Consider the following 23,378-nt stretch of genomic DNA (forward strand, 5'->3'; position numbering starts at 1 on the left):
TGCTAACCTAACTCTCCAGGCAAGGCTTTCTTTTCTTCTCTGTTAGTGTCTCTGGGCACTGTCAAGATTTATAGTGCACGTTCACTGGAGGTTTTCCCTTCAGGCCGGATAATGGCACAGTTATAACCTGTTAATCTGTGGCTCGTGCTTACGGTCCGTTCATATTGAAATGGAATTAAGCTGGGCGTGTGGTGCGTCTGTGCACCCTTGGCACTTGGGAGGCTGATGGCAGGAGGACTGCTGTCAGTTAAGTCCAGATCAACCTATGATGTGAGATTGCTTCAAAAAACTAAACAAATAAAAATTTAAAAACTGCAATAACATGCGCAGAAGTAGGTCCCTGAAACTTGTGTAGTTTATTAAGCAATCTCTACGAGACTGCAACTTTATCACAAGATGACCCTAGAAAAAATAAGCTGGCCATCCACTCACTCCTCTCTGCCACTCCTTCTAAAGTGCCAGAATAAGAGTGGGAGCCACCATGTCTGCTTTGTCCCCAGGCTCTCAGCAATCCAGTAGTGACTACAGGACATGCGGGAAACAACTGCATCAGTGGGCAGCACAAAAAATCTGTTCCTCGTGGATGAGGAAACCTCATTAGGAACCCGTGTTAGCCTTGTTCAGGTCTATGCTCCTGTCTTCTAATGAGGACTGGGCAGTAATCGTTCCTGCTGAAATTATGGGCATCTATGTCTTACTTCTCAAACTCACAGGACTTTGTATTTCAATTTCCTACACCTAGGAGAGTCAAGGAACCCAGGAATGCATCAAATTTAGTAATTGGAAATGATCCCAGCAGGGCGGTAGTGGCCATGCCTTAAATCCCAGCACTCAGGAGGCAAAGCAGGCAGATCTCTGAGTTCAAGACCAGCCTATTATACAGAGTGAGTTCCAGGACAGCCAGGACTATACGGAGAAACCCTGTCTTAACAACAAAAACAAAACCAAAAATAAAATAAGAAAAGATCACAAGCTATCTCAGAGCTCTAGACAGCTTCCACACCATCGGATGCAGGAGAGAAGAGGTGACGAGGTGACCCCTAAAGGGCCTGCTTTTACTAAGACCATTCACTTCTGGGTCCCCACCACAGTTTGGGGGCTACTGATAAAGTCGTAGAGACCACTAAGATGCTCAACATGCCCATTCTGTATGTCTCTTTACCCCTTCCTCTCTTAGGCCCCATCGCCTATCCGTACCTTGTCTGGAAATCCCGCTGCTACAATCTCTGGAAACTCAGTTACCGGGAAAAGCCATTCTGAACATCGCTCTAAACACCCGTGGTTTTGTTCTCTATTTGAACTCCAAACGGCTACCTCTTTCAGTTGGAGAAAATTTTCTCCGCCCCTCCCCCTCCACAGTTTTGGACCTGGGACTGTCTGTCTTCTTTGCTATCTCCAACTGGTTTACTTGTCCTCCTCCCTAGACCCACTCCAATCTGGAAACTCACTTGGCTAGTCAGTAATAGTTGTTCTCAATCAGAGGCAGATACTACCGTTTCTCACCTCTTCTCCCCAGGGTATATTTGGTACGGTGGGAAGAAACTCTGGTTGTTAAATTGAGGGAGTATTACAGGTGTATGGAGGAATGACCGAGGCCAGGGATGATGGCAAACATAATGTCTAAGAAGTCCCCACAACAAAGAATGATAAGGCCCAAATGTTAAAACCAAGGTCTCTATTACTCGCTACTGCCCCCTGCTGGACAGACTTTCTACATCATTAACTATGTTCTTGATTGGTTCACAAATATGATGACTTTCCCTCACTTTTCTGGACCTCACATTATCCTTCCAGCAATCACTCTCCTTTCCAACTCTCTAATCAGGAAAAAAAATATGGAATTAAAACTATTCTCTTTGTAAGCTGTCTTAAACTTGCTTCAACAGGTTTTGACCCTAAACTTGTCTTTTGTTTTTCTTTCTTCCTTCTTTCTTGCTTAGTTTTTTTAGACTGGGTCTCATGTATCTAAAGCTTCCTAGGACTTACTGTGTAGCTGAGAATGACCCTGAACTCCCAATTCTCCCATCCCCAACAAAACAGCTAGCACGACCGTTTAAACAGCTTTGGCTCAAATTGACGCGTGACTTCTCATGCTGCTCAAATTAAGCCAACGATCTGTACTCTTCTGCTTCCTTTTACCTGACCCCCATACTACTTCACCATGGCTACTAGGCTACCACGCCACTTTTCAGACACACCTGAACCTTTCTACCTAGAGTGCTCTGTCCCCATGAAGCTATACAGTTTATTATATTCCTTATATTATTATGTTATATTAGATCATCGTTACCTGTCATTTTATATGTAAGATCTGACTGATTTAAAAATCTCAGTCCTGTTCATCAGCACTTTATTCTCACCCAGAGTACTTTCTACTTTCTGAATGTTATGTATTTTGTTTATCACCTGTCTCTTCTCGCTAGAATGCAACTGCAGGAAGACAGGAATACTTACGTGTGTGTGTTTAATCACTGCTAAAGCCTGGGTCCAAAACGTCTGTCCATTCACTCACCCTCTCCCTTAGCCTCTTATGATAGGCTTTCTTGTCTCATTTCCTAGGCTCTCTGGTTTCTTTTGCTTTCTGTATTGAATGGCTAACCAGTATTCCCTTGGCCTTCTCCCGAGTTGGGGCATAAGGTAGAACTGACAGTTTCTACCAGCACTCCTACATGTGATTTATTTAAGCAGATGCTTTAAACTATCCTGGTTTCAAGGAAATGCACTGCTGTGTGCCCTCGTTTCGTCTTCATATGGCATTATATGGAATCTTGTGATGAGGATGCTAGGCTATGGCCCTGGAAGCTTGTCAACTAGCATGCTTGTCATAGAGCTAATGTTCTGGGTTCAAATTCTCTCAACTCTTTCTCTTTCAGGTCTCACTTGTGGCTGCAGGTTGTCCTGGACTACTTAGCCCAGGCAGGCCTTGAACCTCAAGGTTGTATTCTCTTGCATCTCACCTCCTCTGTCTATAAAGTGGAGACTGTGGTCTTACTATTGTTTTTCTAGAAATTACATACATGTGTATTTACGAAGGTTGGGCTGTGCTTTATTTCTATACATTACATAACAAACATTTAGTGGATGATTGTGAACATAGTTAAGTATCAAATTTTAAGCATGCAATTAAATTTTTTTTCAGAAAACATAATGCATAACAAAAATGCTGTTCAATTTTACTATTAAATGAAGTTTAACTGAAGAAGGAATTAGTTTTTCTTTCTAAAAGGAAATGATTTCAATTTTTAAATTTTACTTACTTAACATGAAAATATGGCCACTTAACTTCCTTCACTGCTTCTTCCCCATCACTGCCAACAATGCACTAATTTACCCTATACTTACAGACCACGGATTCAGCCCTACTTCTCTGGCATCTACAGCACCATTTTTATCTGTAGTTTTCAGCTTTATCCCACTTAACTTTGTGTCTGTAGCCACGGTGTTAGTTTAAAATGAAGGAAACTACTGAATTTACCACATTCCAATAAAAAGTGCTGTATGTTGTCTCTTACCAGCACATCATGTACCAGGGCTTGGTATGTCCACGTGTGGTGCAAGGGCGTCGCCAAATCAATGTTTCTGTCGACAAGGACTAACAAGGGCCTCTGGAAGCTGCAAATGTGTCAGAACATGATATAAATGTGAAAGTAATGTACACATTTCAAACTTCCTAGTATCTTCCAGTGTGCCATTTTGATACGAGCAGCTGCTACTACAGCTGTGGAACACGTAACATCTCTACTACAGCCTGCTGCGGGCACCTCTACCTGCTCATATTAGCCTCTCTGCCCCACCGGCATAGGCCAGGGGGGTCTTCCTAACTGCACTGACTCCAGACTAAATGTTAGTGATGCCCTTACTATTGAGTGTAGTTTATTATTCCAGAGCACGTGGAGAGGGAGGAAGATGGCTTACAGTAGGTTTCTTCACTGTGGCACTCCTGACATAATTTGCTCACCATGGTTTGTGGTGTGCATGGTCAAGGCTAGCATTCTAAGACGCTTCTCGACATGCTACAACACACCACTAGATTCTGGAGGCACACACCTGGTTAAAACTACTAAACATGTCTCCAGACTTCACCACATGTCTACAGGCAGCAGAATCAAGATGGCTGACAACCACTAGTCGATGGTTGGATTTAAACATAACTAACACCCATCCAACAAACTGCTTAAAATATATTCAACCATGATAAAATGGCATAATACTGTGAAGAAACCAAATTTGACCAAATAAAGCACTGCCCTTTTATTGGTTCCTAGGGTACACAGTACAGCACGGAAAGGAGACTTAATAGTAATAGTCAGGTATGAGTATGAAGAATAAACAATGAGAACAGACGAATGGTACTCAGGACGGTCAGGAAGGCAGATGAGGCCTGAGGGAGTGGAGAGCTGAGCCGGCCAGCGTGGACAGTACTGACAGCAGCGGTGCACAAGGCTAAGAACCCAGAGTTACTGCATATGAACAAGTAGATGATGCTTTCATTGCTAGTGGACAGCTATTTCTGCCTTGACCGGTCTTACTAATTAGCCAAATCTGTAGGTAAGAATTCACTTTATAAAACTGTCTCTTCTTTAAATAATTCTTAGACATTGCAGCAAGTTTCTCTACTTCTTTCAACAATGTTTCCCACTGATAAAAATCAAAATGCACTCTGCTGTGCATGGGTTTAGCATTGCTACTCAATAGGCATTCAGGGCTGGAGAGATGGCTCAGAGGTTAAGAGCATTGCCTGCTCTTCCAAAGGTCCTGAGTTCAATTCCCAGCAACCACATGGTGGCTCACAACCATCTGTAATGAGGTCTGGTGCCCTCTTCTGGCCTGCAGGCATACACACAGACAGAATATTGCATACATAATCAATCAATCAATCAATCAATCAATCAATCAATCAATCGGCATTCAACAGTCAGCGACTTTGGCATTACTTGCTCAGCCGAAGACAGAAATACCTCGCAAGTTATTAGTGTTTCAACAGGAGCTACCAGATGTTCATTTTCCTTATAACCAAGAAGATTGGTCCCTGAGAGGAAGTAGTCTCAAACCTTGGAAGCCACGTAAACAGAAAGCCTTCTACAGATGGAAGAAGATAATTTCTATTTGTATCTATTTAAGCTTCAAGTTAAGTCAAAACCTTGATTCTGACACCAGATGAAAAAGTAAGAAATCATTCTCTGATGATAAAAGCATTCTTATCACACAAGGAAATCAAAACAAAAACTAACAGCCACACACCTGAACTGGCCAGTCCCAAGTGGGTCACCTGTAAAAAGGCTGTTTCTTGCATCCCGTAGATTTTCCCGAAGTTTCTTATCTAGTTTCTGAAAATCAAATTTTAGATGAACTGTTAATACTTTCTTACGACATTAAATAGGTAACTCAACATTTCAGTACATAATCAAGAAACTTTGACTTTCTTTATAAAGTGGTAATTCAGATCCTAAATATTTTAACTATTTCAATACCATTGTAACTTGCACTCAAAAAACCCAATTTTTTTCTTTCTTCCTTCCTTCCTTCCTTCCTTCCTTCCTTCCTTCCTTCCTTCCTTCCTTCCTTCCTTCCTTCCTTTCTTTCTTTTTTTTTTTTTAAATGTACTTCAACCCTGGTACCACTAATAAACATTCTTCAGTATGACCAGCACTCTCTTAGCACGACTGAAGTAAAGAGAAAAGTCTGGTCTGGAAGGGCGGGGATGGCAAGGAGTGTAGGGACAGAAAGCCCAGCTCATGACACCTCGTCTCTCCATGCTGTGTACACTGCAGGCTTGTTTGTTTGTTTGAATTCTTTGTTTCTCCTTATCCCTCTTTTAATCTTTAAAGGAAATTCTCTTTAATTCAATATTAAAGCTGTGTTTGTTGCTAATAAGCACTTACTAAAAGAAGCTAAATGCAGAATAACTTGGGGGAAGGTGAGTGTAAAATAACCTGAGAAAGTGCACGTCACCAAGTGCGTGCGGACTAGGACAGCACGTGCGGCTGGCGGTTTTACTCTGCTGCAGAGACATGCACAGAGGTGGCCTTTCATTTGGGGAGGTGGGGATGGGGAGTCCCAGAGTAACCAAATCTCTGCATTGGTACGTCACATATGACACCACCATCCAGACTCTTGAGAGACATCTGACTCGCTCGCGAGAGAGCAGCTCACGGGGCTGTGTTTGCACTCAGAGGCCGAGACTCACCACTGCCACCATTTCTGCGGCAGTTCCTCTTGAGCATCGGATAATGGGAACAGCACCTATTTTAACAAAAAAATGTTAACAATGACCTTAGTAATTAAAATGTATACTTTAAATTAGCAGATGTGAAGATGCAAACAATTTCAGGTTAGACACAGGACTGGGAAATCTCAAGACTGAAAGCAAGATTTCAGAAATTAAGCTTCTCTGGAACAATAAGCAGAGCCAGAAGAGGAGGACTTTAAACTGGAGCAGGGATGGACTACGCCAGCACGTGGACCTCCAGCTGCAGTTTCCAAGGATGAGTCGACCTCTAGTCACGGAAGTTACTTTAATAATAAAAAGAGCTTCGGGACTACAACAGTTTGGGACTACTACAATAATAACAATAACAACAACAACAACAATAATAATAATAATTTAATAGCAAATGATGGTTATCCCTTTGCAAAACCAACTTAAATGATTACAGCAAACACATTCTTTACTATTGTGAAGTGACCCTAAATGTCTCTTCCCATGGCCTCGTCAACTCACTGGACCTGAAAACTTTTGCACTTGTCTTGATAATTACCATGCACAGACCTGTCTACTCAGAAGTATGTTTGAAAGCTTCTATGATAGAAACTAAAGACAACTAGAAAATGGCCAACAGGGAGGAACCATCAACAAACCACCTCAACAGCATGTTAAGGAGCTGCATTACCAACAGTATCTAGGGAGCTAATTCAGAAGGTCTGCTGAGCTGGGTATGGTGATATGTGTCTGTAAGCTCAGCACTTGGGAGGCTAGCCTACGTTACATAGAGACCAGCCTGGGCTTATGAGAACTCATCTTAAGAAAATAAAATAGATCTGAATGCTAACTCATATTGTTATTAGAAGAAGCATTTTATTTTACTATTATAGAATGCATGCTTTCTCTTAACTTTAGAGAAACTTCTCTCCATAACAGGTTAGAACAGTATTATAGCCAGACGTGATTGTGCATACCTTTAACTTCATTATGGGGAGGCAGGGGTAGGCTGATCTCTGTGAGTTCCAAGACAGCCAGAACTACATAATGAGACCCTGACTTCAAAAATAAAATATTTGCAGTACATAATATTTCCAAATGAGTTAGTGATTAGTTACTTTGAAGGAACAGACTTAAAAACGTACCTAATGTAACAAAGAAGCAGAAGAGGCTGTCAACAATAGTGTCCATAACAGTTTCCATTTCTGTGTCTGTAATGTCTGGCCTATTAATGGCTAAAAGAGAGAGGACAACACAGGCAATCAAAATTTACACCTTTATAAAGCTTGCACATATAGAACAACATGCAGATACCGACCTGAATTATAAAAACCATGTAATGTGATCAGCATCAGAGGAAACTGGGCACCCAAGTCCCTAAGGGAACTGCCCAAGCAGAGAAGATAAAGACAGTAACTCCACCAGGCCGTACAAGAACCAAGAAAACACGCTCTTGCTGAGGTGTCGCTGACTGTCATCCAGTCAAATCGCATGAAACAAGTGCTCTGGAGAACACTTGAACATGAACTCTGCGCCATGGTCAAGCACGAGTCAAATCTCTGCAGAAGCACAGCCCTTGGGTCCTAAATGCCAGGGCATGTCTATGAGCAAGAAGCAACTTGAGCAGTTGCCAAAAGTCCCATCAGGAATGCCAACCCGATGAATGACTTCCAGCTTCCGTGTCTTGGATGATCTCCATTTGACTGAGATGTGTGCTTATTGTATTGGGTAAGAATGCTAGCATCCATTAGAAGTAAAGACAGGAATGAAAATTCTATTCAGTGTTACTGTACAAATATTTAAGGTACTTCATATTTATTCAAGTTTAGTTATTTTTAATTACTTAATGTTCAGCAGTTTTACTTGTAAATTTGCCTGGACGGGCTGAATTTAAAAGAAGAATGAAGTACACATTAATAAATGCAACGGTGAGTACTTAGCGGAACTAAGCAGTGATGTGTTCTAACTACGCTTGATAAGCAGGACCCACAGAGAGCAGGCTTGTCTGGGCAATTTAATTGTCCAAGGAAAAAAATTGAAGACATTTGTTTTAATTTTTATTAGATTTATAAATAAAATTCCTAAGTTTAATGTAAAGGCTATGGAAAATGAGATTTCAAATACAAGGTTAGGTGGTAATTAGTCTGAAAAATGAACACAATACAAACAGACTTCTGTGAATAAAAACCACCATCAGAAATCTCACAGAAGCCCAGGATGGCAGCGCAGACACCTGCCGGTCCTTTGGAAGGCTGAGGCAGGAGAAGCCCAACTTTGAGGTCAGCCTACACTACAAAACAAGACCTTGTCTCCAAAATATATATACTCTCTTAAAATTTTTCTTTAATCTCAATAAGAAAACAAATGAGAGTTCTCAGTGAGCCAAAAGAATGATGCTGCCTTGTCTCAGAAAGCTCACAATCTGGGCCAGAACTGAAGGAAGTACAGAGAAGTAAGCTGACTTTTGTCTAAGGTCAAGGTACTGGAGAGCTAGCTTCCCCTGCATGGAAACACTGTCTCACTTGACAGGAGCTAACCATTAGTACAGGCTGTTCTGGGAATTGCTAGCAGGCCAGAGAACTGGTAATTACTTGCATTACAAAACAAATTTCTTGTCTTATTTATCTAAGACAATTTAGGCTGAGGCTCTCTCTCCTCTGTACTTTAGGATACACTACTGTAAACACATTCAGAATCGCTGTTTTCTCCCAGCACGCCACTCATTTTGTAACGTTACAAATGACTTGTCGTGTTTGTGTCTTTACTTACCACGATACGAAACAAGCTCCTTATTTTGATTACATAACACAAACATGTCATCTTCCAAAGTAATAAAATTGAGATACTGGTCAAAAACCTAGAAACAAACAAACAAAAGCCGTATGAACCAACTTTAGTATACAGCAATACTAAAAATTTAGTTTGGCTGAATCACTAAATGACAAAAATAGTAAAAGTTATAATTAAATTCAATAATTAAAAATTATACGTGTAGCAGGATGCCTGCCTACATAAGTATAAAGAGTTAGGCACAGGAGCTGGAGCGATGGCTCAGTGGCTAAGAGTGCTTGCTTGCTCTTCCAGAGGACCATGGCCGGCGGCTCACCGCTGTCTATAGCTCCTGCCCTCCTCTGGCCTCCACTTGCTTGCTCTTCCAGAGGACCAGGGTTCACTCCTAGCACCCATGGCCGGCGGCTCACCGCTGTCTACAGCTCCTGCCCTCCTCTGGCCTCCACTTGCTTGCTCTTCCAGAAGACCAGGGTTCACTCCTAGCACCCATGGCCGGCGGCTCACCGCTGTCTACAGCTCCTGCCCTCCTCTCGCCTCCACTTGCACCCACACATGTGGCACACATTCACACACACAGACACAGAAATTAAAATGTTTTTTTTTTTTAAAAAAAAGGGGATTAAAAATAATAAAGACAAAAAAACAAAGAAACAAAAACATTTTTAAACAATGAAAACAAATTTGGGGCAATAAAGAGAGTATTATTTTCAGAAAACAAAATTTAGACAGCTGTAAAAAGGAAAACCGTGGTTGTGATAGGAATGTATCCTCCTCTATTCTGTGACCAGGTGTCTTTCACACCCACACAGCAGCTGTGTCTGCACCACAGCCTTTACACACACACCAGGGAAGTTACTGCAGCTCTGGACAAGTCCAGAAGGTAAAAAACTACCAAGGGCTGGACAGACGGCTCAGCAGTTAAGAGGCCAATCTGTTTACCCAGAGGACCAGACCTAGTGTTCCAGAACCCACATCAGGTGGCTCACAGCTGCTCATAACTCCAGTTCCAGGAGATCTGATGCCCTCTTCTGGTCTCTACATTTGTACATACATACACAGAGACACATAAATAAAATTTTAAAAATATTCTAAAAAACTACCTGAAAGATATTAAATTTAGCTAAAAACTGAAAAGAGTTCCTATGATTCTGTATGAAATGAATGAGAATTTCTAAGCAACACCACACAGGAAGGAGCCTTCAAAGGCACTCACAAACAGCAACGGGCTCTCCTGTCCACACAATCTCCACAACTTTAACTTGTGCCCTCTCAAAATTCAAGAGGCACACAGAGCAGCAGGGTAAGGCCAGGGTTATCTGAGAGTGCGCTTGTAACCCCAGTGGGAGCTGATGAGGACCTCACGGGAACGCTAGCCTGCTGCACATTTTCACCCTTCTAGGACACTCTCTGGACTCTCTGGACCTGCTTTCCTAAATAAGAAGGTCTGGAGATGATGTGGGGACGGACTGTCCACGTGAACACAAGCAATGTAAAACAAGACTGCCAACTTATTTCTAAAGTGAGCTCCAAGGATCCCATGAATCTCAGCAGGATACAAATCTACTTCTCATTTCTGTCTCACAAGTCAGTGAGTAGTAAATTCTTCTACTCTGCTTTACTTTTCCTACTTTAAAGACAATCTAAATAAACTCAGTTTTGAAGATTTAAGTCTAGCTATTTCGTAGGTTAGCTGTAACAATTAGCTCTCGGACATGGCTGGCTCTCACACTAACAATGCACTCAGTCAAGTGCCTCTTACCTTGGCGACTTGTGTCACTGCACTCGCTGCCAATGCTGCATTTGCAATGTCTTCCAGTTTACTTCTTGAAATTGCAGAAATAAAATTTAGATAATAGGATTCATAGAGCTGATTTCGAAGATCCTATAAATATAATGAATGAATTCGTCACTCTGAGAGTAGACCGGGAACCAGTAAATACAAAGCTCTTATACTAAACGCCAGGCTTTGGAGCAGATGGCACACATTTGAAAGACAGAATAAATAAATGATAAAAACAAACTCTATGAGAATAAAGTAATGACAAGCCAGCTACTTGGCCACTAAAATATAGCTTAATAATCCATGTTATACAAGTATATTATCAACCAAATCCCATCAGCTATATATAGTACAAAACTGACACCTTTGATCTGCAGTTTTCTGAATACACAGAAGTACACAGCACCACGTGGCAGCCCCAGAACCAGGTACTAAGGAGGCTGAGGACATCACAGGAGTGTGGCCAGCTGGGAAACATGGAAAAACCCTGTCTCAAGCTGTTTTATTTTAAATCTATAAGTAGCTAATATACTATCTAACATAATTAAATGCTGATTATATTTGGATTTCTTTGAGCATATAACCTAAGAAGTAATTCTTTCATTGTACACAGATGTGGTCATTCCAAATACTTACTCTAGAAGTATTTATCTTCACCCAAAAGCAGAATTAATTTGTACAATTTTGTAATCAGTTTTTAAAATATTTTTAGACATTAGGTATGGATATCTAAATATAAGATGTAGTAGGCATTTTCAAGCATACATGAATGTACATTAAGATTTAATGTTATTACAATTTTATGTGACCAATTTTAAGAGGTCTAACCGCGAGCTGGAGTATGTGTGAGAACAAGTGGTGTAGCAAAGCTGAAGAGTGTTCAAGCCGAGGGGCAGACAGAGTAACTGCTACTGGGAACTACAGCGGTACTTTAGTCATGTTTTAATAAATAAAGCTTGCCTGAAGATCAGAAAAGCAAAAGAGCCAAGCCACTAGAGAAGTCTTCCCTCTATCAAGACTGGGTGACTGCAGACTGAGCCCCTAGCCTGTCTCAGTCTTTTATTCCCCTTTAGTCCTGGGATTAAAGGCGTGTGACACCACTGCCTGGCCTTTAGTGGCTTAGTTTTACCTTCTGGTCTTCAGGCAAGCTTCATTTATTAAAACATATATAAAATATCACTGTCGGGAACCATGCTTGTCACTGTCAGAGAAAGGAGATTTATAAAGGCCAGACTTAGTGTTTACTGATAAAATTTTCTCCAGCCAAAAAACATGAATTTACTCTATTAAAATTAAAGGATAGTATAAAAAAATCAAAGTGGAAGCTGGTAAAAGAATTTATGATTCTCTATAATGAACATCTAAGATTTGTGTTTTTAAAAGAAATAAGTCTGTTTTGATATTCAAACAATCAGGTAATCTTAGGTTTCAGATAAAATAAGAATCCCTCTGTCACCTGGCACATCCTGTCGATATTTTCTTCCGTAGGCATCACAAAATACACTGCAGGAACATCTGGAATGGGGTCCCGGTCCGAGTGCAAAAGGCTAGAATACAGAAATGACAACAAATCACTGTCTCCCCTCAGGTGCTTTTTAAAAAGTCAGTTTAAGAGCCGGGCGGTGGTGGAGCACGCCTTTAATCCCAGCACTCGGGAAGCAGAGGCAGGGTGTCTATAAAGTAGTGCAATTTATCATCAAACGTACCAGACAATTAAACTTAGCAATCAAGAAAGCAATGATTTGATGGCTATTACTTCATTTAAACACTTAAAATGCTCACGTTACTGATGAACTAATTTAGATTCTTTTAAAGTATATTTAAATTAGGCAAAATCTTTTAGAGGTTGTGGAATGCCAAAGAGTTCTAGTTCTTTTTCTTCAGAGATCACCCAAACATACTGGGAAACAAAATACATTTAAATTCTGGAGTTATATGGCCTCAAAGTGAGACTATTTTTAACTTCAGAAGGTTGCATAGGTACTGTGGTCTAACATTAATTTTCTCTGCAAACAGACCTTAAAAATTTCACTTCAAGGTGGCCAAAGAAATAAATTTTTCTCAATAAACGTGAAGATAAATGCACTGTTAGAAACCCGCGAACACTCACAGATGCAGAGTGATCCCCATGTCTCTCAACTCCTTCACAGACAGCAGAGGAGAGATGATGTCTTGGCCAAATCTGTCATAAATGAGTACCTTTAAAAAAGTGGTTTGTTTAAACATTGTTATTAATTAACAGCCAACTGAGAACCCACACTAAGATAACATTGAAGTCAATTTCATTTAGTAATCAGTATACTTAATTCTCTTCCATGTTTAGCTTTGTACTTCCACCACTACTCATGACTATCCGTATTCTTTAAAACATTATTATTAGTTAGCTTTAAATAAAGCAACAATTTTAGAAACTTTTTATAAAATATTCTAAGTTTAAAAATCAAACTACAGCCAGGTGGCAGTGGTGCACGCCTTTAATACCAGCACTTGGGAGGTAGAGGTAGGTGGATCTCTTTGAGTTCGAAGCCAGCCTGGTCTACAAGAGCTAGTTTCAGGACAGGCTTCAAAGCTACAGAGAAACCCTGTCTTGAAAAACTAAAAATATCAGACTACAAAGTGCTTATTTTAGCCTTTAAGAAAGAACTTTGAGCCAGGCAGTGATGGTGCACGCCTTTAATCCCAGCACTCGGGAGGCAGAGGCAGGCGGATCTCTGTGAGTTCGAGGCCAGCCTGGTCTACAAGAGCTAGTTTCAGGACAGGCTCCAAAGCTACAGAGAAACCCTGTCTCACAAAACCAAAAAAAAAAAAAAAAAAAAAAAAAGAACTTTGAACATACAACAAATTCACACTTGACTTATTTTTTTCATATTAGTCCATATATATCCTTTAGGGCTGGAGGTTTGGTTCTGTGCTAAGAGACTGGCTGCTCTTCAGAGGACCAGGTCTGATTCACAGCACTCACATGGCAGCTCACAACCATCTGCAAATCTAGTTCCAGGGCATCCAACATCCTTTTCTGGCCTCGGCAACCACCAGGCACTCACATGGTACACACATATATATAGGGAAAGCACCCAAACACATAAAATAAAACCCCTAAAATATCACAAGTTCCAACATTTAAAGACAATTTAGGAATTTAAGCATCTTAGGTAAAATAGATATTGACTTAAAAAGTGAAGTCCCTAAGCCAGATACAGTGGCTCACACCTGGACCGGCACCTTCAGGGACTGAGGGAGACCGCAGTGAGTCTGAGGCCAGCCTAGCCTACAGTTCAAAGCAATGTCTTAATAATATCAACCACAAATAAAACCAATGTCCCTGAATATAGAACTCCATGTCAGCCTAACTCTGTTAGCTGTGGAGGTTGGGCTTCCAATGAGATCTTCAATGGTTGGGTTTCCAACTGTCCGAAGTGACTCTTTAAAGAGAAAGAAACTGCTTGGGATGCAATGAATTCTGCTATTGTTAGTACATGCTATTTTTAAATGCCAGAAATTTCCTCAAGAGAAGCTACAATTTTTCTGCTGTGGCTCTAAAAGGTGCTCAAATTTTCAAGCCTCTTTCTATTTAAACCTTAAATACAGAGTAGTCCCTTACCCAGTTTCTACTTCTGCAGTCTGTTATCTGTAGAAACCATGATCAGGAAATACTAAATGGAGAATTACAGTAATAAATATCCCGTAATGTAACTCCCTCCCGCCCCCCAGCGTGAAGTTTCCTACGTCCTATTCCACTCCAGCAGCGGCTCTGCAGTTCTGCTCTACACTGCCCACGGCATGGACAGCCTCTGTGTCCACAGCGCCTCTCCACTCCTCAGTCACCCAGAGCTGTCTGCCACGCTACCACAGTGCTTACTCTCCCGTGACCTTTGATTTACTTTTCAATCCTGAAAACACAGGAGCAGAGACGCTAACAGTAGTTACTACTGGTAATGTCTTCTGTACCTCATCTACCACTAGACATACACAGGGAGGGGAGGCACATACATACACAGTCTTGGGTTTAGTTCCAGGATCCTCCAAGGTACCAAATCCTTGGACAATCAAGGACTGTCTTTCTACAAAATGACAGAGCACTGTACATGTCCTACATGATCCTCTTGAATACTACACTTCTATGTAAACAACTATATTGTCTAGGGGATAATAAAGAGAATAAAAATATTCATAAATTCTAATTAAAGCAGACTAATTTTAGATTTACAAGAAACTTCTCCCACTTACGATCATTTTAGGGTTCAGAGAAAGGTCACAGTTCGCACCACGCAGCTCTTACCTTCCATACTGGCTCTCCGGTGCTGTTTTTAACATGAGGCACATTGAAGTTCAACATTCGCTTCAGAGCCACTGAAAACCAAAGTTTACATCAGTTACCTAGAGCAGGCTTTTGTTTGTTTCCTCACTACAAACAAAATACATAAATGAATGCTAACAAAACTGACTAATGACATGGCTGAATGTGTAAAGCTAGGCTCAGATCTTGTAAGACAACTTCATCAACAGCCAATTGGCATACATTAGGAAGCAAGAAAAAAAAAAGGCACCTGTCCCAAAATAAGTGGTGGAAAGTGCCCGGGGTCTGGGGTGTAGCTCAGTGGTACAGCTCTTACTCAGACCACATGGGTTTGATCCTTGACACTGTGTGGGCAACGGGAGTGCATACCTTTAATCTGAACACTCAGGGAGGGAGAAGGGGGATCTCTGTGTGTTCCAGGCCAGCCTGGTCTACAGAGTAAATTGCAGTACAGCCAGAGACACACAGAGAAACCCTGTCTCAACCGAAAACAAAAGCAAAACAAACCAAAAAAATCCACACACTCTTGAAAAGGCACTTTCTGTTCCTCCTGACAACCCCACATTGCCTTTTATACAAAAGTCAAAAGAAATCGCTTTGACCGTGAACTTGCGACAGCCTTAATAGCAAACCGCTACTGGTGTCTACTATTTGGCTGAAAGCAAAGGTAAGAACAATCTTTACAAAGATTGTCTATGGCATGCTTAACTGTTTCATATGGAAACCCACTACAGTAGGCCTGTTATTTAGTTACTCCAGAGTATAAGCCAATAAATCCACTCAAAGGTTATACAGCTTAATTAGTTTATAGTCCTAGGGGAGAATGAGACTTCATAATGTACTACATAATGACTGAAGTTATTCACTTTCAAAAACCAGAGCAGCCATGCTTTCTGTTACAGTGCTACGTGGCTTTTATTGCTCATCTGGCTCATTGACCACAGCAGATAAACATTTTCTACGGAAAATGAAACTCTACATGCTGGTGTTCTCTGTGTGTGCATGTATCTGTGTGAATTTTTTTTTTAGCTATAGTCTCATTAAGTCAATCTCAAGAGGATAATCTTGACCTTCTAATACTATGCCTATGCCTCCTAAATACCAGGATACAGGCAGGCATGCACTGCCCATCCCTCCTAGTTTGTAAGTGGTGCTGGAGAGTAAACCTGACCTCCTGCATGCAAGCACCTGAAACTGAGACGGCCAAGTATTCAAGAAAATGTAAAAATCAGATGATTTAAGACTGGCTACTCATGGGTGGACAAGAGATGCCCTTCCCCTTCCTCCCGTCCATCAAAGCCTGAGAGAGGTGGAGGGGCTGGCCCTGGGGTCCTAAGAGTGGAAGGGCTGTCCCTACCTCTCACCAGCTGCAGTAGACAGGAGAGCGGCCCCTGTACCTTGCCTGGGCACCACACTAGAGCTGGCCCTAAGGGTGCAGGTGTGAGAGCACCGAGCCTGAGGCACGAGAACTGGCCCCACTCCCAGCTCACTGCTGCAACACTGGAGAGCTCACCCTGGTGGTGAGGACAGGGGAGAACTGGCTGGTGGACCAGGCCAAGACCCAGCATCCACCCCATCAATGATCTGCTGGAGCATGTGAAGGGTCTGACTCACAGGCCCACAGCTGCAGGGCAGGACTAGGATATCGATAGTGTAATAGAAAGCAGAGGCCCGAACCCGACTAGTGACTCTCTGCAATGACCTCTTACAAGTTAAGATGTACGGACAAAGGGGTTTATGGGGTGACTCACTGTGTCACACTGCAGCTTCCATGACCAGGCTTTTAATTTCCCCCCCTTTTACTCTTAATTTTGCTTTGTTGGGTGGGGGTGCAGGGGCGGAGGATGGATGTGAAGGGATGGGAAATGAATGGGATCAAGACACACAATATAAGACATAAATAAAAGAAAAAAAACCCTGACTACCTTGAAATCTACTTGTTAATTTATTTTGAGACCGGGTCTTACTATGTACCCCTGGTTGCCTTAGAACTATGTACACAGGGCTCACAGAGCTCTGCCTGCCTCTGCCTTCTGATTAAAGACATGTGCCACCATGCTAGGCTACTTTGACTTTTAAATGCATTTGAGTTTTAGGTAATACAGAATAATCTGCAATCCAAGATGATGTGGTATTCTCCTCTGTATGCTGTATGCTTTATTACCACTGGTTAATAAAGAAGCTGCTTTGGCCTATGGCAGGGCAGAACAGAACTACGCAGGAAAATCAAACTGAATGAAGAGAGAAAGAAGGTGGAGTCAGGGAGATGCCATGCAGCTGCTGAAGAAGAAAGATGCTGGAACCTTATTGGTAAACTACAGCCTTGTGGCGATACATAGATTAATAGAAATGGGTTAATTTAAGACTAAAGAGCTAGCTAGAAATATGCTTGAGCCATTAATCAAACAGTGTTGTAATTAATATAGCTTCTGTGTGATTATTTGGGTCTGGGTGGCCAGGAAACCAAAGTGCAGTCTCTGTCTACAACAAACTATGAATACAGCACTATATAATACACAAACAAATAACCTCGGAGCACATTCACCTTTGAAAGAACAGCTAATAAACACGTAAAGGTTGAGATACTGCTCAGCACTAGTACTGAAAAAAGTTTACTTCAAACGGTGGTTTGGCAACCACCATCAGAAGCTTCCTTAGATACCAAATTTTCTTGGATGCTCAAGTCTCTCTCACTTAATTATAAATTTTCTTTGATAATATTTTTAAAAACGAAATGGTTTATAGTATTTGCTATATACCATTAAGGGGACTCCCTTAAGTCATGGTTAGATTAGCTATTAATACCTAGACCAATGGAAATGGCAGGTCATTTGTTGTACTGCATTAAGGGACAATGACAAGAGGAATGTCTATACATATTTAGTACAGACACATTTTTCTTAGAATAGTTGTGATTTGCAGTTGTCTGAATCCACAGTTGCAGAAACCATGGATAGAGAGCTAAGAAAGCTAGAGTATTTATGTAAATACATAAAGTTTTCTCTTTCTCTACTGTATTTATTGTGTATTCTTCTGTGCATGCACATAAGTGGCGATATTTTGTTTGTGTTTTAACAAATGAAGTTTGCAGCTAGGCGGTGACGGCACACGTCTCTAATCCCAGCATTCAGGAGGCAGAGGCAAGCGGATCTCTGTGAGTTTGAGGCCACCTGGTCTACAAGAGCTAGTTCCAGGACAGGCTCCAAAAGCTACAGAGAAACCCTGTCTTGAAAAAAACAAAAACAAAGAAGCAAACAAAAGAACAAAGTTTGCATGAAGATCAGAGTGCAAAGCTAGCCACACTAGTCAGCCATAGAGGCCAGGCAGTGGTGGCACACACCTTTAATCCCAGCCCTTAGGAGACAGAGTTGTGAGTTCAAAGCTACTCCGGGCTACAGGAGACTGAATCAAGTCTAAAAGAGAAACAGAGCCAAGCGGCGGTGTCTCACACCTTTAATCCCAGCCCTTGGGATCACACACCTTTAATCCTAGCACTAGAGAGGTGGAGATGGGAAGGATATGGTTGGGCAGAGAGAGGGATGGATATAAGGTGGGAGGAGACAGGAGCCCAGGATCCAGTCTGAGGTTTCCTACTAACAGGATCGCCCCTTTTGGTCTGAGGATTCAGTAGAGGTAAGAACTAGTGGCTGGCTGGTCTGTTTCTCTGCTCTTTCAGCATTAACCCCTATATCTGACTCCAGGTTTTTATTTTTAAGGCCAATTAGAATTCACACCACACATAAGTCATGCCATATAAGTGGAGACCACAGGAGTTGGTTCTCTTCTACCGTGTGGGTTCTGGGCTTAAACTCAGGTCATCAGATTTGGTGGCAAGTGCCTTTACTTGCTAAAACAGCTCGCCAGCCAACCTATTTATTTTCCCTGTCAAATGCTGATTCTACAATAATACATATCACCAACAACTGCTGCCCATTTCAAAGGGTGACAGCGGCTGTGGCATTGCACAAACACACACACACACACAGAACGGGCACAGTGCTCCGGGGTTGACTGTGTTCTCAGTGGTGCTTTCTTCCCATGGCCAGGCACTAAAGACACAAGAAAACCCTATTTCTAGAAGTAGTTATATTCTTCATTCAACAGAAAGCAGGAAGAATCACAGCCTGGGCTGCCACGTAAGCTGGCACCTGACATTCGCCAGAGTTAACAGATGCTCATCCATCTCATCATGAGAGGTCAGTCGCAGTAGATAATCTCACATTTGTCTTGGCTCAGTTAGGAAAGGTTCTCCAAATCTGAGCCTTAGCTAAACTGTTAAAGACATTTCTTTTTTCCTTTTTTGAGAGAGAGGGTTTCTCTGTCTAACAGCCCTAGCTCTCCTGGAGCTCACCACAAACCAGGCTGGCCTCGAACTCACAGAGATCTGCCTGCATCTTCCTGCCTCTGCCTCCCAAGTGCTGGGATTAAAGACATGTGCCACCATCTCTTGGCCTCATACATGGCTAATTTGTTAATGAAGCATATGGCATATGTTTAAAGAGTGATAAATGAATGCAATTCTACTTCATTAGAATTTAACACTCCAGTGCTTAAATCACTGCTTCTAAAGGAAAAGATAAACTTTGTTTATGTGCTCTAAATACATTGCCCTATATTCTTACATTTGGTTAAGGTAGCTTTACCGTTAGCCAGAAACTTTTCTTCACTCATTTACTGAGTAAACAATATCATTTATATGAACAGTTTGCTTGTCATTCAACACATGTTTACTGAGTGCTTATCATGTACTAGATTCTGCCCTAAGTATAAGGGATCAATCACACAGAGGCAAACAGATGAATAAAAATGGCCTGTCCTTGGACAGTTTTCATTTCATTCTTGTTGAGGATGAGGGCCATTTACAAAATAAATAAAACATGTGATGTATGCGCTCATACTAAGTGCTGTGAAGAAGAACGGGACCACGAAAGGAGAAAAGTGAGGTGGGGTAGTCATGAACAATGATCAGGAAGGCCTCCTGACAAACACTTTCGAGGAAAGACCTACAGGAAGTCAGCCATACAAGTTACTTGCAAAGAGACAAATACCAAGGGTGGGAACATCCAGGTGAGGGGTCAAGGAAGGTAACACAGTGGGTAAAGTAAGCAGAAACTAGGTCATATGTGAACTTGGGAGATCAACTATACCATAATGAAAAGAAGACACTATTAGAAAGTTTTAGGCAAATGTGTGCCATGTTTAGTGCAGGCGGCATCTGTAAAGAATGAAAGGGAACAAGGTTGTAAAAGCAAAAACTACAGACAAAAAGTTATTGTGCAAACTCAAGGAGCCTGTACTGGGGGACAACAGCTACCGAAGTTAGAGAAAAATGGAATGACTTATGGACAAATCTGAACTGAGTTAAAGTAAAAGAAAAAAAAGAGACAGTCACAGGAGTTTTCCATAAGCAACACGAAGAACGAAGCTTTCATTAACTGATACCAAGTGGCCTGCATTCGGAATCCTCTACCTGGGAATGACCAGCTGTGGAGGTTTGAAAGAAAGTGGACCCTTAGGCTCAGGGATCTGAATACTTGGACACCAGAGAGCTGCACTGTATGAAAGGATTGGAAGTGTGGCCTTGTTGGCTGAAGTCTGTCACTGGGGTTGGGCCCTGAGGTATCAAAAAGCCCACTCCAAGTCCAGAGGCTCTCTATTCCTGCTACATGGGGATCTGGATTTACAACTGGCAGCTACTTCTCCAGCACCGTGTCTGCCCGCATGCTGCCACTGTCCCTGTCATGATAACAGATTAAACCTCTGAAATTATAAGCAAGCACAAATTAAGTGTTTTCTTTATAAGAGTTTCCTTAGTCGTGGTGCCTCTTCAAAGCAACAGAACACTAATCAAGATACCAGCATATATAATAATTAAAATTAAGAGGCCAGAAGGGGTCATAATAAGAGAAAAAGCAATTGATTTGGGCTGTGCAACACTGAGAAGCAAGGAGATAAGCAAGAACCTGCAACAGCAACAAGCAACTTATTCTGACTGTTGAATTGAGGATAGAAAAGAGAAGAAAATCATCAAGGAAGCTTTCACAAAGCAGTGGTATTTGAGGTGACAGAGGTATTTTAGGAGGACAAAGCAAGAAATGGGTATGCTATTTAACACCTTTGTACCTTAGTTTCTTCATCTGTGAAATTAGAAAACAACAGAAACCACCTAACACAATAATAAATTCTCAGTGCACAAACTACTATCTCATCCATCCAAACTGACTGCGAACTACTTTGTATCAGAGCATCTTCTACCTAGAATATTTGAGAATTGTTATTCCAAAATATTCTCTATAGAAATCAAGTAAATGTTACTTCTACTGTTGCAACACAAATGATTTTATTCTTCTGAAATTAAGAAACAATTCACTTAAGGAACAAATTTAATAACTGATGTACATAAGCAATATAGCAAAAAATGTGGACTCTTGCTGCAATGAAATTTATTCCACTGGAAGACAAAATCAAGTATTAGATTTTAATGTTTTACAGTGTCTGCATATTAAAATGTACTGTTATAGAAATTTAACCTTTAAAAGGCTCCCTTTATTCAGGACAGTTTTGCTGTTGGGTAGTAAAATCATTTAGTTTTATTAAGCTCTTGGACCTAAAGTGCTAAGAAAACCTGGGCTTCTATTTCTTTGCAAATAAGATGAATTCTCAAGCACTGCTCAAACCATTGTTGACTTTCCCATGTTTAAGTTATGCCTTACTATGCCTCACAGGTTTTACTAATTGATCTACTGAGAAACGTAAAGCACATTTCAGTATGCTACATTCAAATCTATGAAGTTTTATCTTATTTTTCAGGTACAGTTCAAATTCTTCTGGAATGTTGTATTGATTCTAACCAAATATTTTTCATACAAATAAGCATAATTTTAAGAGAATTAAACTATAAACATTCTTGATGGTTCGTGGCCTATTTCTATTCTCTTTGGCAGAAGGCTTCTCCACAAGTAGTATATATAAATCAAATATAACATAACTATATTGTATATAGCTATTTATAAATCATTATTTGGGGACCAATACGCAATTATCAAGTTACTAGAGTTGCTTAGAGAAAATAAGGAAAATTAGGAGTATCTCACATTAATAAAGAAGCCAAGCGAAGTAGTGTGTACCTTTATATTTTTTTCTGAATTAAGTGGAAGCTGTAAGAATGTGCTTCACTTAAGATACAATTATACCACTTTGAGATTACTAATCTGTGGAACAACTGAAACGGGGCGCTGCTAATTTGACAGTCTCCACTCCCCTTCCAGCAAGCTGCAGAAGGAAGTCATTATCATTTTTCTTCAGGTTCTCCCGAGACTGGTCCAAAGAACACGGCATAAAGTAAGGAGCTCTGTGAAGAATACTCAGATTTTGTAATTACGGCACAAATGTCGTTTTAAAAAAATGTGTTTTAAAAAAACATCAGACCTAAAAGTGAAAACCAAGCTATCCTGGGACACCTGAACTATCAATAAACGCGAATCTAGAGTCCTCGTTAAATGACAACATAGGAAAGGAAAGACCAGCTGCCAGCCCTTGCTGGGATGGCCTCCTGGAGCTCTAATGCAGAACCAGCCCACTCAAGCCGCTCTGGACCACAGGAAAAGCTGGAAAACTAAAGTCATTTCTTCCTTACACCTCAAAGTGGAGCAGCTCAAGAAGCTCAACTCCGAGCTGCACGAACAACCAGCGAAGGCGGCCAAGAGAGAGGTCGCTGCTTTGCTCGGGCCCAAACTGCAGAGAAGGAAATAACGAGTACCTGTTTGCCTCTCCCGAATGCTAGCCGTAGACGCCATCTTGCTTCCCAACATCCACTGCCCGGCTGGCACTGGGAGCCCGAAGATGACGTGGCGCGCCCTCCCGCCCCGGAAGCAGAATCAGGGGGCGGGACCGGAGGGTTGACCCGCCTCCTGCGTCCCAGGCCACGCCCTTCGTCCCAGCCATTGGTGTTTTCCGATTTCCCAGCAGCGTTTCCGACCACTCGGGCCGAGGCTCCTGACATTCGCCTCTCTGGGCGGGGGCGTGGGCAGCGGGGCCCCAGAATGACTGCTGCCGCGTTTTCGACGGGCTTTAAAACCTCGTAAAATTTAGGACTAACCGAAACGCTGGACACCGTTTTCTTGATGCGCATTACAGCAGAAGTGTCCGTTCCCTATTTCTATGAAAACATAAAACTTCCCTACAAACGCTGCAAAATTCTCAGTCCCATTTCTACAGCATAACGACCTAGCTTTATGGTTTTGGTCGGCTAGGCTATAAAATCAATTTGGTGCCAAATTACAGAATTTCTTGCTTTTAGTGCAAATTAAAAA

General features: G+C 41.5%; 1 protein-coding gene across 2 annotated transcripts in view; it reads right to left on the reverse strand.

Annotated features, from left to right (window-relative positions):
* Scfd1 (sec1 family domain containing 1) overlaps positions 1-22,923 on the reverse strand; it is a 62,154-nt gene extending 39,231 nt beyond the window's left edge. For both annotated transcript variants that reach the window (XR_012907727.1, XM_075948170.1), the window contains exons 1-10: positions 22,826-22,923; positions 15,049-15,119; positions 12,880-12,968; positions 12,226-12,316; positions 10,749-10,871; positions 8,969-9,056; positions 7,345-7,434; positions 6,188-6,243; positions 5,242-5,327; positions 3,513-3,612 (exon numbers count right to left, since the gene is read on the reverse strand). Coding sequence is in view for 1 of the 2 variants with exons in the window: in XM_075948170.1 (XP_075804285.1) it covers positions 3,513-3,612; positions 5,242-5,327; positions 6,188-6,243; positions 7,345-7,434; positions 8,969-9,056; positions 10,749-10,871; positions 12,226-12,316; positions 12,880-12,968; positions 15,049-15,119; positions 22,826-22,877 (846 nt within the window). In the remaining variant the exon portion in view is untranslated. The remainder of the gene's footprint in view (positions 1-3,512; positions 3,613-5,241; positions 5,328-6,187; positions 6,244-7,344; positions 7,435-8,968; positions 9,057-10,748; positions 10,872-12,225; positions 12,317-12,879; positions 12,969-15,048; positions 15,120-22,825) is intronic.
* Between the last annotated feature and the right edge of the window lie 455 nt (positions 22,924-23,378).

This window comes from Microtus pennsylvanicus, chromosome 14 (assembly GCF_037038515.1).
Source record: "Microtus pennsylvanicus isolate mMicPen1 chromosome 14, mMicPen1.hap1, whole genome shotgun sequence".
NCBI lineage: Eukaryota > Metazoa > Chordata > Mammalia > Rodentia > Cricetidae > Microtus > Microtus pennsylvanicus.